Source organism: Canis aureus, chromosome 34 (assembly GCF_053574225.1).
Source record: "Canis aureus isolate CA01 chromosome 34, VMU_Caureus_v.1.0, whole genome shotgun sequence".
Lineage (NCBI taxonomy): Eukaryota > Metazoa > Chordata > Mammalia > Carnivora > Canidae > Canis > Canis aureus.
In genome coordinates this window covers 23,559,632-23,575,440 of record NC_135644.1, presented here as the reverse complement: position 1 = coordinate 23,575,440, position 15,809 = coordinate 23,559,632, and the positions used below count along the sequence as shown (strand labels likewise).

Here is a 15,809-nt window from a genome sequence, read left to right as displayed (position 1 = left end):
GACATATCCGCACTGAGTATCAATCCTATCCTGCTGACTGCTTGTCCCCGCCTCTTACCCTACATCCTGCCCAAGGTCACTAGGCTTTTCATGGCAAAGGAGAAAGAATATACTCATGTATTTTAAACATTTTCTCCCTAGTTATAATGGTTGCCTGTGCAGCTTAGATAATGGACTTATTTATATCTCTACACAGAGTGCAATCGAATCCCTCTTTGGAGCATCTATGACTGGGATAGCCTATTCTCTCTTTGGTGGACAGCCTCTTACCATATTAGGCAGTACAGGACCAGTTTTGGTGTTTGAAAAGATTTTGTTTAAATTTTGCAAGTAAGTGTTAAATACTTTTGGCCCTTAGCCCCTTCCTATTTCTCCACTATATTTATACTTCTCCCAACATCACATTTGGGGGTCTGCTGGGAGAGGTAGAAGTGGCTGATTCAATTCAGTTTGCCATTTTTGTCTCTCCATGGAAATAAAGAAAAAGTGAAAGATTTGTGTGATTTGTTATGTAAAATTTATAAAAAATGATATTCTGTTCTACACAGAGAAACTCCTTTTAGTTTTGTCCCCTTAGACGTTCCCTTTAGACAGTCTTGAATTTAGATACTCATGGAATGTGAAGCTTATTTACTTTCACTTCCTGAATTAGACTTCTTTCCATCTATTTGAAATGGTGGCAAGCTGCTAAATGACCTTATTTCTACTTCTTTTCCTCCTTCTAGAGAATATGGGCTATCATACCTCTCTCTAAGAGCTAGCATTGGACTTTGGACTGCTACTCTGTGTATCATACTAGTGGCCACTGATGCAAGCTCCCTTGTCTGCTACATCACCCGGTTTACTGAAGAAGCTTTTGCTTCTCTTATTTGCATCATTTTCATTTATGAGGCCCTGGAGAAGTTGTTTGAACTCAGTGAAGCATATCCAATCAACATGCATAATGATTTGGAACTGCTGACACAATACTCGTAAGTAACATTTTCCCTGTTGGCCATGAGGCTTTATCTCTTTACAAAATTACTATTGTTTTTAGAAATATGAGAAAGTTACCCTGCAGATAATGTGACTTAAACTGATTCATGATCCAAATCCTTGACCAGATTCTCAGAGTTGAACAGGATTTTAAAAGTCATCTCAGCAGCTACTCATCTGATACTCAGGTTCTCATTATAAAAACAAAAACAAAACTCACTGAAGTTAAATGTAATTTTGCTTTCAGATCTTACAGCATTTCTGATGGAGGTACTCAGGCTTTTCCTGTTGAAGGTGATATTACAGTTTAGGGTTAAAGATGGGACTGTACCTACTGCCCTTTCTAGTTTTAGTTTGGAATTTCTCTAAGGCTATGTTTGTGGAGTAGGTGTGGACAGTATATTGCTCCTTCCTTTGATTTGATTCTAGGATTTTTTGGTCGCATTTATATATACATTTTTGTGCAGCAAATATTTGAAGCAATATGTTCTTTACAAGGCAGTTAAGCCATCAACATTCTTATAAACTGCTTAGATATGGCCTACAATCCCTTGAAGATTTATTACCTTTATTTACTAGTAGAAGATAGAATTGTTGAAATTAGGCCAAAATAGTATAATGTTAGAATTTTGTTAAGAATGATGTAGTGATAGTGTTGAAAATAGCATGATATTTAGTACTTCTGATTTTTTGTGGTCATCAGAGACATCAGTATACATCAGTATTCTTCCGTTTCAGGCAAGAAAAATTGGAATGAAAATATAAAATAACTTCCCCAAAAAGCAAATAGTGAGGGTGTTGTGAACAGGACTCAGAAGTGGATGAAGGCGCTGTCAGGGACGCTCAGGAAGCAGACAAATAAGAAAAGCAGTTTGATCAGTTTGAGGGATAACCCTTTCAATTCTCTTTAGAGAGCAGTGTCACCTAATTTGGATATCCTTGCTGGGATATATGTGTATCTGCTTGGATTTTTCAAACTTATTACATGCCAGATACTATACTAGAGGCACGAATAATACTTTGTCCTCAGTGAGCTTCCAGTTTAGTAGGAAATGTAGACAAATAGACAACACAATGAAGTAAGTGCTGTGTGAAGAGATTGGTACAGAATGCAATGGTACCACATCAGACAAACACCCAACCTGGATTTTGGGTTCATAGAGGCCTTCCTGGAGGAAGTGACATAGAAGACCAAACAAAATATTAGTAGGAGTTAGGAAGGTGCTGAGGAACGCGGTAGGTGAGGAGTCCAGATGGAAGGAATGGTCTGGATGCAAGAAATGCATGAATGCTTTGAAATATTTGTTGAAAGTCATATAGGTAGTGATAAAACAAGAAACTAGATTCAGGTTTTATGATTTTGATGCAATTGTTCAGTACACCGATGGATACAAACAAGCTCTCCAAAAGAAACAATATAGAACAGGTACAACAGGTAAAAGCAGAACTATTCCGTTTGAAGTGGTGGGGACACACCATCTGTCCACCCTTCCTATTGTTCTGAACCCTCAGTGGTCACTTCTAAGGTACTTCAGACTGAGGAAAACCATTTTAATATCTCCCAGTTTAAAAAGGGAAAAGATCAGAGAAGCAAAGACTCTGCCCTGGATAATGGTCATAACTTGAAGGTAGAAGAAAAAAATAAGACAGAAGAAGCAGAAAAAGAAAAAAACCTGGATAATGTCAGGTTGTAAAAGGCAAGGGACAAGGCTATGCCAAGAGACAGTTAGAAGACAGTGGTGCAGAGATCCAACAGACTGAGGGAGAGAGATAATCATTAGCTTAAGAAACAGTGTTGGGTAGGGAGGGGAGACAGAGCTAAAAGCTAGTTTGCAAAAGATGGAGAAGGGGGTAGGCAGGGGTCATGAAATGGAGAAAGTATGCATTGGCCATTTTGGTGTCAAAGAAACTGCCAAACAGGGCCTGCTGGAGAGGGCAGTGAGGTCCCGAGAATGGTCATTTGTGACGGAGCAGAGCTATGTGTGATCGGAAACAAGGACACCGAGGCAGATGAAAGAAAGAGATTAGAGATGATGGTGAGAGAGTAGATAAATGTGGGATTGCAACCTTCCCAAAAGTGATGAGATCAAGACAAATTGTGGGGTTCAGTAAGACAAATGCTCAGAGGATAATTGGTGAGCAAAAATAGCCTTGTTTGTCCAAGATTCCTGCTTTTCAGAGCAATCAAGAGGAGGAGAGTTGCATGGGTCCTGACTTCCTCAGTGTTTCCATCTCTTTTTTTTCTCTAAAAACAGATTCCTTCAAGCTTAAGTTCAAGTTCTGCTTTATCACAGTGTAGGCATCCAAAACCTAATCATCTGAAGGCAGAGCGGGAATGTGTGCTGATCACTGTGTTCCATTGCCCAAGTGCTCTTCTCAGCCACAATTAGGAAAGATGGTTCATCCTGCTGAGTGCTCAGGTTTTAGTATCGTTTGGTGCTGAAATGGGTATAAGAGAAACAGGGAGGTTGACAGTCTCCCTGAGAAATGTGCTGACCAGGTATCTTTACTGTACCATCTTCACTTTGCTTTTTACACCGTGATTCCCTGGCCCTCAGTACCACTCACATTGTGTGCATGAATCTGATCAGTAGTGACATTTGCTGGTCTTTGGAGAAGCAAAACCAATATTTTGGTATGCACATAATGCATATATTTATCAATGTACTTTTAGTCACGTGAATTTAAAAAAGTAAGTAAAATTACTGCTAACAATAATGGCTAATGCATTGTATAATCTCATACTTGTGCCGAAAGCATTTTCTGTTTCATGGATTCCGTACAGCACGTTTGGTCATTTTCTTGTTCTTGCCACTGTGACCTTTTCACACTAATCAGTTTGTAGTGTCATACTCATGCTCACCTAAATTTTCTACTGATGTTGCTGGCCTCATGCTTTCACAGTTTTTAAGAGAAAAATTCTTAGAAAATGTCATAGCTAGGATGCAGTATATCTGAGATTGCAATCTTTGCAAAATTAATACACCCATGCTCTCACATAGTTTGTTTAGGTGTAAGATATTGAAGAAGGCATCACATTTAGGATCTGCATTTCAGATATTCTTTATGCTTGAGCGTCCTATATTCAAATTTTCTTAAATTCATAGTTTTATCAACCATTAACACAATGTCTTTGATTTTTTAAAAAACTTTCCTAGTTTTCCTGGCATCTTAACCTTGTAATGTGGTAATATGTAGACCTTATATTTGAAGCTATAAGCTTTCTTTTCATTGTGCCAAGAGCAAGTGTCAAGATAATCAATTTAGTTTCAAGAATATATACATTACACCAGATGATCAAGTGGAATATGTCAAGTTAGCAATAAGTAATGAGTTTGTGGAAATAACTGTTTCTAGGTTGCTTTGATTTTAAGAAATGGCAAAAATAGAATAAAACATTCAGCTTATGTAAGATGGATTGTTCCTTCAATATATAATAATAATCTAAGCTCTCAAAGATGGTTAGCAAAAGAAAGAGTGGGATGGTATTCTTTGTAGTTGGTTGGGTCAAAGCAAAGAGCAAGGTCTATTACTCTAATTTCTAATATACTAGCACACTAGGGTTAAATAATATCCAGCAATTACCAAGCCATTAGGATGAGTGATTTACTACTAGGGTATAGGAGGATTTTTGTTTGGTTGGTTTTGGTTTTTTCCCTATCTCTTTGTTGTTTTTTCCAACTCCCAGCTCTCCAGATAAACCAAGACTGTTCTGGATAAATGTTATTTATTGACTGACGTTATACTCATAGAAGAATATTATTTTTCTTATCTCTTCAACTAGATTTGAGTCTCCTTCAAAGTAGAAAACATGTAATAATTTTATCCCTCTAGTCCCAGCATAATACCATAACTGTAGTAAGTGATACATATTGATTAACTGAACATGCTGTAAAAGAATTGACATTACTTGGACAATCTTGTTTGACACGTAAAGACAACTGTGCTCTTTTACAGTGTCTATAACATGACTCTTAAAGGTTTCATCCAAAAATTTTTAATTGACTTGAGGTGTTATGAAAATCTTAATGTGGGACAAGATGTACAAATCTGGATCCATAAAATTAGTTTTGATGGAAGATTTAGATAGGGTGCCTAATATGGTGGATAAGTCATGTGGAAGAATGAGAGACAGGATTGCAACCTATAGCAGAGATTGAAAAGTTTCTCAGAGATGTAGAGAGAAAGAAGATGGAAGGGAAATTCTAACAGCTTATTAATTTAGTATTCACTAGTCAAAAAATAAAGATTAAAACTCAGATTTAGAGAAACCTCTGCACTACAACTTTTTTAAATCAGATTTTTACTACCTATACACTCAACGAACTTAATCAGATTTCTTGCAACATGAGTTTATAATTATATCTTTATGTATTTATTTGTGTAAGGTATGTGTAACCCCACTAGGTTAGTCTCTGTAATGCTAGGTCCATGACTACTAGGCACACTTTTGAACCCACTGTCCTAGCAGAGTGCTTGGCATGTGTCACAAAATAGGCATGTTCATATTTTTACATTTCTGGAAATAGCCCTTACGATTGATACACACATTTAATAGAGTTTTTTCTCCTTTAAAAAGCTGATAGGTTATCTGACATCTTAAAGTCAAATAAATATAATTGTAAGCACTCAATAAACAACTATTCAATACAGAAACTTTTGGCAATCCATCTCATTCTTGATTTTTAATCCAAACACTTGCTATCTTTGTTTTCCCTTCTTGCTTTGAACCAAATTCTTATTTTAATGATAAAGTCTTAACTTCACTAGCAATAGTATCCAATGTAAATTTATCATTTGCCTGTTTTATCCTGATTGTTTCTAATGGATTATGAGCCTTTTGTGTACAAGATTAATGTCTCTTCATCTTTCTGTCTCCAGAGGCCAAGGGGATTGGTAGATACCAGTAGGCCTTTCTTAACTGTCTTATAACAATGTTACTTCTCACATGTACCTTCAGCTACTATTTTCCTTCTCTATATCTATAGATTTGTAGACTTTAAATAGAATTATCTTTCATGCTTTCCTGTCAAATAGCTGTGAAAGGACGGAAACTTTTATGAGCATCCAACATTAAAGGGAGCGTGATAAGCAAAAAATGTTGGTTTCTTCTCTTAAGATGCATTGAATGGCCTCAAGTCAATGTGGCTGTGTATCAAATACACAAGTTCTTTGTTGAGATGTGATGAACAATCTGAGAGATTTTACAATCTTTGAAGTACTGACCTCATTTCACTTCCTGAATTGACCTAGATTTAAGGATACATTCTGAAATATTTTAAATGGAATATAATGATGTTTCAATTTATATTAAAACATCTCAGCACAGTTACTGCAGTTAAGATATGTATGTAGGTTAACTCACAGCCATAGGTAGCTGCTATTTTAAGCAGGAGTCTGAACTCCAGGAGTGCTCAGCTAACATTAAAGCAGAGAGCCTAAACTCCAGAAAAGACCACAAACCTATCTAGTAACCACATCTCAATCAGCACTAAGGCTTTGCTGAATCTCAGAAATGGATTTTCATTGGTGAAAGTACTGGCTTGTTAATCAGTGTAATGAACCACATTAGTATAATTAAAGGTAATCAATTTGAACTAAATGAAAATAAAAACATAGCTTATAAAACCTTGTGAGATGCAATAAAGGCAGTGTTTAGATGGAGATTTATGGCACTGAATGCATGGATTAGAAAAGAAGAAATATCTAAAATCAGTTATCTAAGTTTCAACCTTAGGAAACTAGAAAAAGAAAAGCAAATTAATTTAAAAATTAGCAAAAGAAAAGAGATAACAAAGATTAAAGCAGAAATTCATGAAGTTAAAAATGGGAAATCAATAGAAAAAATTAAAGGACCAAAGTCTGCTTCTTTGAAAAGATAAAATTGATAAGCCTCCAACCAGGCTAACAAAGACAAAAAGAGAGAGTACACAAATTGCTAATATTGGAAATTAGAGAGGGGACATCACTAAAGATCCCATGGGCACTAAAAAGAAAATAAAGTAATACTATGACGACACAAATTTGATGATCTAGATGAAATGGACTAATTCCTTGAAAGAGACAGTCTGCCGAAACTCATACAGGAAATAGATGATCTGAATAGGCCTATATCTATTAAAGAAGTTAAATCAATAATTAATAACCTTCCAAAAAGGAAAACGCCAAACCCAAATGAATTCACTGTTGAATTCTGCCAAACATTGAAGGAAAAAATTATACCAGTTCTCTACAATCTCTTTCAGAGGATGGAAACAGAGAGGCTACTCCCTAACTCATAAAGCTAGCATTAGCCTAATACCAAAACCAGACAAAGATGTAAGAAAAGGAAACTACAGGCCAATATCTGTCAAATATGCAAAAATCCTCAAAAAACATTGGCAACTCAATTTCAACAATGTGTAAAAAAATTATATGCCACAATTAAATGGGATTTATTTCAAATATGCAAACCTGGTTCAACATTCAAAAATCAGTTAATACAAGACATTCCATCAACAGACTACAGTTGATAAATTCCATGGTCATATCAAAAGCAGTAAAAGCATTTGACAAAATCCAACACCCATTTATGATAAAACTTTGGGTAAACTAGGAATAGAGGGGAACTTCCTCATCATGATAAAGAATACAGAAAAACACAGCTAATACCATACTTCATGGTGAGAAACTAGAAATTTTCTCACTGAGATCAGGAACAAGTCAAGGATGTCTTCTCTCACCACTCCTTTTTAACATCAGAATGGAACTTCTAGCAAATATTGTAAGACAAAAGCAAATAAAAAATATACAGATTTGGCAGCCCGGGTGGCTCAGCGGTTTAGCACCACCTTCAGCCCAGGGTGTGAACCTGGAGACCCGGGATAGAGTCCCACGTCGGGCTCCCTGCATGGAGCTTGCTTCTCCCTCTGCCTGTGTCTCTGCCTCTCTCTCTCTCTCTCTCTCTCTCTCAATCTGTGTGTCTCTCATGAATAAATAAATAAAATCTTTAAAAAAAGTATACAGGGGATCCCTGGGTGGCGCAGCGGTTTAGTGCCTGCCTTTGGCCCAGGGCGCGATCCTGGAGACCCGGGATCGAATCCCACGTTGGGCTACCGGTGCATGGAGCCTGCTTCTCCCTCTGCCTGTGTCTCTGCCTCTCTCTCTCGCTCTCTCTCTGTGTGACTATCATAAATAAATTAAAAAAAAAAGTATACAGATTGAAAAGGAAAAATAAAACTGTCTTTGTTTATAAATGACATGATTGTTTCTGTAGGAAATCTGGAAGAATCAACAAAACATTCTTGGATAAATAAGTAAATATACCAAGGCTGTAGGATACAAGGTTGATATATAAAAGTCAATCACTTTCCTATATACCGGCAATGAACAAGTGGAATTTGAAATTAAAAACAAAATACCATTTACATTAGCACTCCAAAAAAATACTTAAGTATAAGTCTAACACAATATGTATAAAATCTATATGAGGAAAGTGAAAAAACTCAAATGAAACAAATTTTAAAAACCCCAAATAAATAGATAGTACATGATCATTGTTAGGAAGACTCAGTATCGCCAAGGTGTCAATCCTTCCTAATTTGATCTACAAATGCAACGCAATCCTAAGTAAAATCCTAGAAAGTTATTTTGTGGATATCAACTGATTCTAGAGTTTGCTTCTGGAGAGGCAAAGGTCCAGAATAGCCAACACAGTAATGAAGGAGAAAAAAGTTGGAGGACTGGAACTACCCGATTTCAACACTTACTATGAAGCAGTAGTAACCCAGACAGTGAGGTATTGGCAAAAGAATGGATAAATAGATCAATGGAACAGAATAGAGAGTCCAGAAATACACCCCCATAGATATAGTAAACTAATCTTTGACAAAGAAGCAAAGACAATACAAGGGAGCAAAGACAGTCTTTTCAACAAGTGGTACTGGAACAACTGGATATCCACATGCCAAAAACTGAATCTAGACACAGACTTAAAGCCCTTCATAAAAATGGACTGAAAATGGATCATATTCCTAAATGTAAAATGCAAAACTATAAAAATCCTAGAAGATAACACAGGAGAAACTCTAGATGACCTTGGGTTTAGTTAGGACTTTTTAGATACAACATCAAAAGTATGATTCATGAAAGAAAGAATTAAAGCCGGACCTCATTACAATTAAAATATTCTGCTCTGTGAAAGATAATGTTAAGAGAAGGAAAAGACAAGCCACAGACTGGGGGAGTGCATTTACAAAAGACATATCTAATAAAGAACTGTTACCAAAGAACTACTAAAACTTGACATTAATAAAATAGGATTTTTAGGGCAGTAAAACTACTCTGTATGATACTATAATGGTGCATACATGTCATTATAAATGTGTCCAATCCCATAGAGTGTCCAACAGCCAGAGCGAATCCTAATGTGAACTATGGACTTTGAATGATAATAATGTGTTAAATGTGGTTAGTTGGTTACTGCAAATGTTCCACTCTGGTGGTGAATGTTGATAATGGGAGAAGTGATATATATGTCCAGGCAGGGGGGTATAAGGGAAATCTCTGTATCTTGTGCTCAGTATCCCTGTGAACCTGAAACTACTCCAAAAAATGAAGTCTATTTAAAAAATTAAAGGTAATTTATATATATGATATTGGAATCTAGCAAGTGAATCGTGAGCTTCAGCTCCTAGTGATGGCACTTGAGGCTTAATTTATAACTGATTCAATATCCAGCCATTTTTCGTACCTGATGAGAGGCTAAAACAGTACCAGAATTCTGCTTATGGAATGTTTTACCTGCGAGGCATGTTGCCATGAAGCCTTTATGAGCTGAGTGTAATGCCAGTGCTGGCACTTTGTATATGATTTGATAATGTTACTTGGGGCATCTGCCATTCCTATTGGGAAGTTTTGAACCAGTTATTCTTGTTCATGTAAAATGTTGCTACATTATTTATTCATTTATCTCCACTTTGCTGGATATTTTAAGTGTCACCGCTACATACTTAATAATATTAGTCATGCTGAGTAGAGGCTTAGAGACATTGCTAATAACTTGTTTTGGAGGAAGAAACACTTCCCTTTAACTATTGAATTAATATGTTAATTTCCCTGAACACTATTTCTGCTAGATATTTTACAAAACTAACCAAATTCAGTTAACTTAGCATATTTTTTATACAAAAAATTCTTTTTAAAAAAGATTTATTTATTTATTTGTAAGAGACACAGAGAGAGAGGCAGACACAGACAGGGGGAGAAGTAGGCTCCCTGGGCGGGCGGGGGGGGCGCCTGATGTGGGACTCCATCCCAGGGTCCCAGGATCACACCCTGAGTTGGAGGCAGACGCTCAACCACTGAGCCACACAGGTGTCCCTATACATGAAATTCTTGATAAAACAAGGTGTTCATTTATTTTTTTAACAAAGAGGAAAACATCAGATAAAGAAGGATTTATATACAACTCTGGAAAAGAAGATGCTTACTTTGTAGAAACATTCTGTGGTTATTGTTCTCAGTAGCAGGCAAAAGAGTTGTTATAAGCCACCCCAAAAAATTATCTCTATAAACAATCTCTCCGCAAGACTGTACAAATATTATGTGAAGGGTAACAAAATATGCTGTATAGATGAACTCTTATTGCTAGCCTCTGTGAAGTTGTGTCCAAGCCAGTTATGCTACTTCCACTCACTCCACTGTGTTGCTCATCTCTTCATTACATACATACCTGGTGTCTTCTTGTCTTCTTGTTCTATTAGAACTTGCTCTAAAGATAATTAGTAGGAGTCTAATTTTCTTTCTTCCATTTAAAAAAAATTTTGATATCAAAAAGAATGAAGCACCCACAGTAAAAAAAAATTTTTAATTATAAAATCAAATTTTTAGAAGATAAGAGATGGTCCTACTCACTCTGAAATCATATCACTGAGTATTATGGGCTGAATTGTTGTTCCTCAAAATTTGTATGTGGAAGCCCTAAACCCCAGGAGCTCCAAACTGTGACTATATTTGAAGACGGTGCTTTTAAAGAGGTTATTTGGGTTAAGTGAGGTCATATGGGTGGATCCTAATGAAATCTCACTGGTGTGCTTATAAGAAGAGAAAATTTAGGCACACAGACATGCTAATTGCACATACGTGTTGAAAAGACCATGTGAAGACACAGCAAGAAGGCAGCCATCTGCAAGTCAAAGAGAGAGGCCTCAGAGGAAACCAACCCTGTTAGCACTTTGATTGGGGAGTTTCAGCCTCCAGAACTGGGAGAGAATAACTTTCTGATGTTTAAGCCAACCAGTCTGTGGTATTTTGGTATGGCAGCCCTAGTAAACTAATATACTGGGTAGATGCTTATAACTTCGTCCAATTTGTGTTTGGAGTTGTAGACCAGATTCTCTCAAGTCTCTCCTCCTATTAATGGAGGTTCCATCCTTTCAGCTGTTTAGAATAAATAAAACCATGAATTTATTCTTGACTTTCTCACACATCTAGATTTCTCAGCAAATCAAATGGCTTTATATAGAAGATGAACACTTTTTTTTTAAACCACCCTCTCTACCTCCATATTCTCTTTTCTAAATTATTTCAGTTCGATTTCCAACTAGTGTTCCTGATTTTATACTTGTTCTTTCATAGACTCTTCTCTATGAAGCAGCTGGACTTGTTCTCTTAAAACTCAAGTCACATCATGTTACTCTGCTATTCAAAGCCTACTGATAGCATCCCATTCTTTTCAAAGTATTGTGTGATCTGTTCTCTCTTATCTCCTACTTCTTCACTCCTCTGCCCCAGGCACACTGACCTGCTTGCCCTTCTGTAAACATACTTGGCATGTTTCTGCCTCTCAATCTTCATGTTTGCAATTCTTTTTGCCTGAATGCCCTTCCCCAGATATCTATGTGGCTTATTCCTTTCAAAATTAGCTACTTGAGGACTTTCTATCTGAAATTTCAACTCTCTTCTCTCCTTCTCCTGTGTAAAATATTATATAATTTACTTAGATATTTAAAAGTAAGATTTATTAAGGCATCATTTTTGCGCACAATAAAATATACTCTTTTAAGTATATACTTAAATGAGTCTTAACAAGTGAATAACAGCGTATTGAAATATAGAACATTTCCCAAAATGTTTCCTTATGCTCCTTTGCAATCAATATCTCACACGAATCCACAACCCCTGACAATTACTAATATGATTTCTGTCTGAAGTTTTGCCTTTTCTAGAATTTCACAGAAGTAGAATTATAGAGTATGGGAACTTTTGTGTCTGCTTTTTTTTTTTCATTTATTATAATACTGTTAAGATATACTCATTTTGTTATATGCCTCAGTTTATTCCTTTTTATTAGTGGGCAGTATTCCACTGTATAAATGTACCACAAATTATCTATCCAATCATAAATTGATGGGCATTTGGGTTGTTTCTGCTTTGAGGCTATATTACTTTACCTGAAGGTCTTTATTTGGGCTATGTCTTCATGTTCTCTTGGGTAAATATGAGGAAATAGGATTGTTGGGTTGAAAAGAGTATATTTTAGCTTTTTTAAAATTTTTATTTATTTATGATAGTCACACAGAGAGAGAGAGAGAGAGAGAAAAAGGCGGAGACACAGGCAGAGGGAGAAGCAGGCTCCATGCACCGGGAGCCCAACGTGGGATTCGATCCCGGGTCTCCAGGATCCACCCTGGGCCAAAGGCAGGCACCAAACCGCTGCACCACCCAGGGATCCCATATTTTAGCTTTATAAGAAACTGCCAATGTGGTTGTACCATTTTCATACTTACCAGCAATGTATGAGAGTTCCCATTGATCTGCATCCCCACCAGCATATAGTTTTGTGCTTATGTATGGTGGGTCCTTTATTAATTAATCTAATTTATTTATTGTCTGTGCCCCTTCTAGAGTGAACAATTCATGAATGGAGGGAATTTAGTCAGTTTCGATCACTGCTTTTCCAGTGTCTGAATCAGTTCCTGGCACAAAATAGATATTCAATGAATTTTTGTTGCATAAATGAATATTACCTCTGTTTAGGGCTAAAAACTTAAGACAAACAAAACACAAAAAACCAGAGGGTCAGAGGGTTTATGACTTACCCAAGTGGAAGAACTGGGGCTAAAACTCAAGACATCTGGGGCACCTGGGTAGCCCAGTCAGTTAAGCATCTGCCTTTGACTCGGGTCATGATCCCAGGGTCCTGGGATGGAGCCTCATGTAGGGCTCCCTGCTCAGTGGGGAGTCTGTTTCTACCTCTCTTTCTGCCCCTTGGCTCCCCCCTCCCCACTGCCTGTGCTCTCTCTTGTACTCTCTCTCTCAATCAAATAAATAATAAATAAATAAATAAATAAATAAATAAATAAATAAATAAATAAATAAATAAAATAGTTAAAAAATAAAAATAAAACCTGAGACATCCAACATCTATTGAATAATTTTGACATTCTACTACATTATAAACCAAAGTAATTTTTATGATAAATATTTAGGATATAGAAGAGTTTGGATAAATTTTTATCGTATTTAGGTCTTTTATTTTATCTTCAAGTAGTTTTTACTTTCTAATAGGAAATACAAAATATAAAAATAGAGATAAAAACATAAATATTTGAATAATAGTAAAAGTAAAATGAACTCTTATCTTAGGGCTTATTAGAACACAACAGTACTTATTTAGATTACCCATAAATAGGCATTTGACAAGGAGGGAGAAAAATCTTGGCTAGAGAAATGAATTGTGCTGCATCACATTGAAGCCCTACATCAACTTGTTATTTTTAAGAAGCTTGGTAATAGCTTGGCTTAAAGATGGGGTAGGAATCTGCACCAACAACCTATTCTGTGGCCCCTGAGAGCAACCCTCTAGAGATGATGTCTTAACTCTCAAAAAGGCGTAGGAAGTATATTTGAAACACATAGGAAATAAAAGATCTGGAAGCATAACTACCAAACCTATGATATTTGAGGGGGAAGAAGATAGGATTGTGAGAAAAAAAGCTTGTTTTCTCTGTATATTTCAAAGCATCCAACTGACATTGTGTGCATGTATTATTTCATAATTTCTTTCTAAGAATAAGTCTTTTTAAAATTTTATTTATTTATTCATGAGAGACAGAGAGAGGCAGAGTCACAGACAGAGGGAGAAGCAGGCTCCATGCAGGGAGCCCTATGTGGGACTCGATCCTGGGTCTCCAGGGTCACACCCTGGGCTGAAGGTAGAGGCTAAACCGCTGAGCCACTGAGGCTGCCCATAGAATATGTCTTCAGATGGGAAATTCATCTTATGGCAGGTCATAAGATGAGCTAATTAGGGCCAGGTGGTGCTCATCAAATCAGTTCCCTATAACCAAATTTACTTCTCATTTTAGGAAAATAGCTACCTAAAAACTTCAAAGGTAGAGCAAAATGTTTAAGATATAATAAATAGATTTGCTATTTTATTCATGTATTTTCTTACTCACTCACTCACTGGCTCATTCCTTCAATATCCATTTGTCCTCTCTGTTTTGTGTTAGCATTGATAGTACAAAAATGAGTATGATATGGTCTCTACTCTAAAGGAGCTCAGTGATTATCAAGAGCCTACAGATGCACTTTATACATTGTGCTGCAAATTGAATATTTGTTGAGTCAATAAATGAAGAGGGAGCTAGAGACAATGTATACTCAAATAATTGCAGCATACTGTAGCAAGTATTTATACTAGATATATGCATAATGGCCTGAAGGAAGAAGTGAGAAACTACCCTGGGGAGTTGGGAAATATTCAGAGAAGAAATAAACTCTAAGTAATCATGCTATCTCTGTTGTACCTGTCACTTGAGTTTATTATATTTGGCATATTTATGTTCTTTTCTCTTAATTATATCTGTATGTTCTGCATGAGCAGGTCATAATAGAGCCAAGGGCACTGAGGTACATAGAATGGACTCCTGGGGCAAATGGGCAAGGATCCTTAAAAATTATAATATGTTTTATCTGGCAAAAAATTAGGGATAATTACAAAGCTCTGAGAAGAATTATGTGATAATAGACTAAAAGATGATCATAGGAAGTGGAACAAGGATCAATAGCCTAGTGTGAAATGTTTAAGTCCTTACTATTGACTCAGACAATGGTAATGAGTGGGGGTGGGGAGGGAGAAAACCCAAAATTGACAAGGCTTTATTCATTCATTCAATAAAAAATTATGGAAAACTTTCTAATTTATATGAACTATAACAACATTTTGCATACATGACTTTACGAATTATTTTAATTTCACAATAACCTGTGGAGCGAGTATTACCCTGCTTTACAGATGATCAGTATGAGGCTCCAACAAGCTAATTTGCCCAATATCATATAGCCAATGAATAATAAATGAGAGTCAAACTCAAATCCATCTGGTGTTAAAGCCCATGAACTTTCTCCTACAACGTATTAAAATAAAAATAATAGTAAAGGATTATTATTATTATTATTATTAATTATTATTACAATTCCTTAAAAGCAAGAACTGTCATATATTTCTGTGTATTTCCCATAGCAGTTAGTAAAGTAATCTGCACAAAATAATTTAAAACCATTATATATCAATGAATGAATAAACAACATTGCCTGCTGTGTGCTAGACTTTTGGATATAAAAGTGACAAATAGATGGGGTTTCTGCTCTTATATAGCATATTATCTATTAAAAAGTTAGACATTAAACATTACACAAAGAAGTGCTTAATTATAGTTGACATAAGTGCTAACACATAAAGGTGCAGACCATCGGGATCCCTGGGTGGCGCAGCGGTTTAGCGCCTGCCTTTGGCTCAGGGCGCGATCCTGGAGACCCGGGATCGAATCCCACATCGGGCTCCCGGT

General features: G+C 36.3%; 1 protein-coding gene across 7 annotated transcripts in view; it reads left to right on the top strand.

The window, feature by feature from the left end:
* The window catches only part of SLC4A10 (solute carrier family 4 member 10), a 284,739-nt gene that overhangs the window by 205,376 nt on the left and 63,554 nt on the right, over window positions 1-15,809 (top strand). For all 7 annotated transcript variants that reach the window (XM_077883538.1, XM_077883542.1, XM_077883537.1 and 4 more), the window contains 2 exons: window positions 197-330; window positions 726-971. In XM_077883538.1, the coding sequence (XP_077739664.1) occupies window positions 197-330; window positions 726-971 (380 nt within the window). The remainder of the gene's footprint in view (window positions 1-196; window positions 331-725; window positions 972-15,809) is intronic.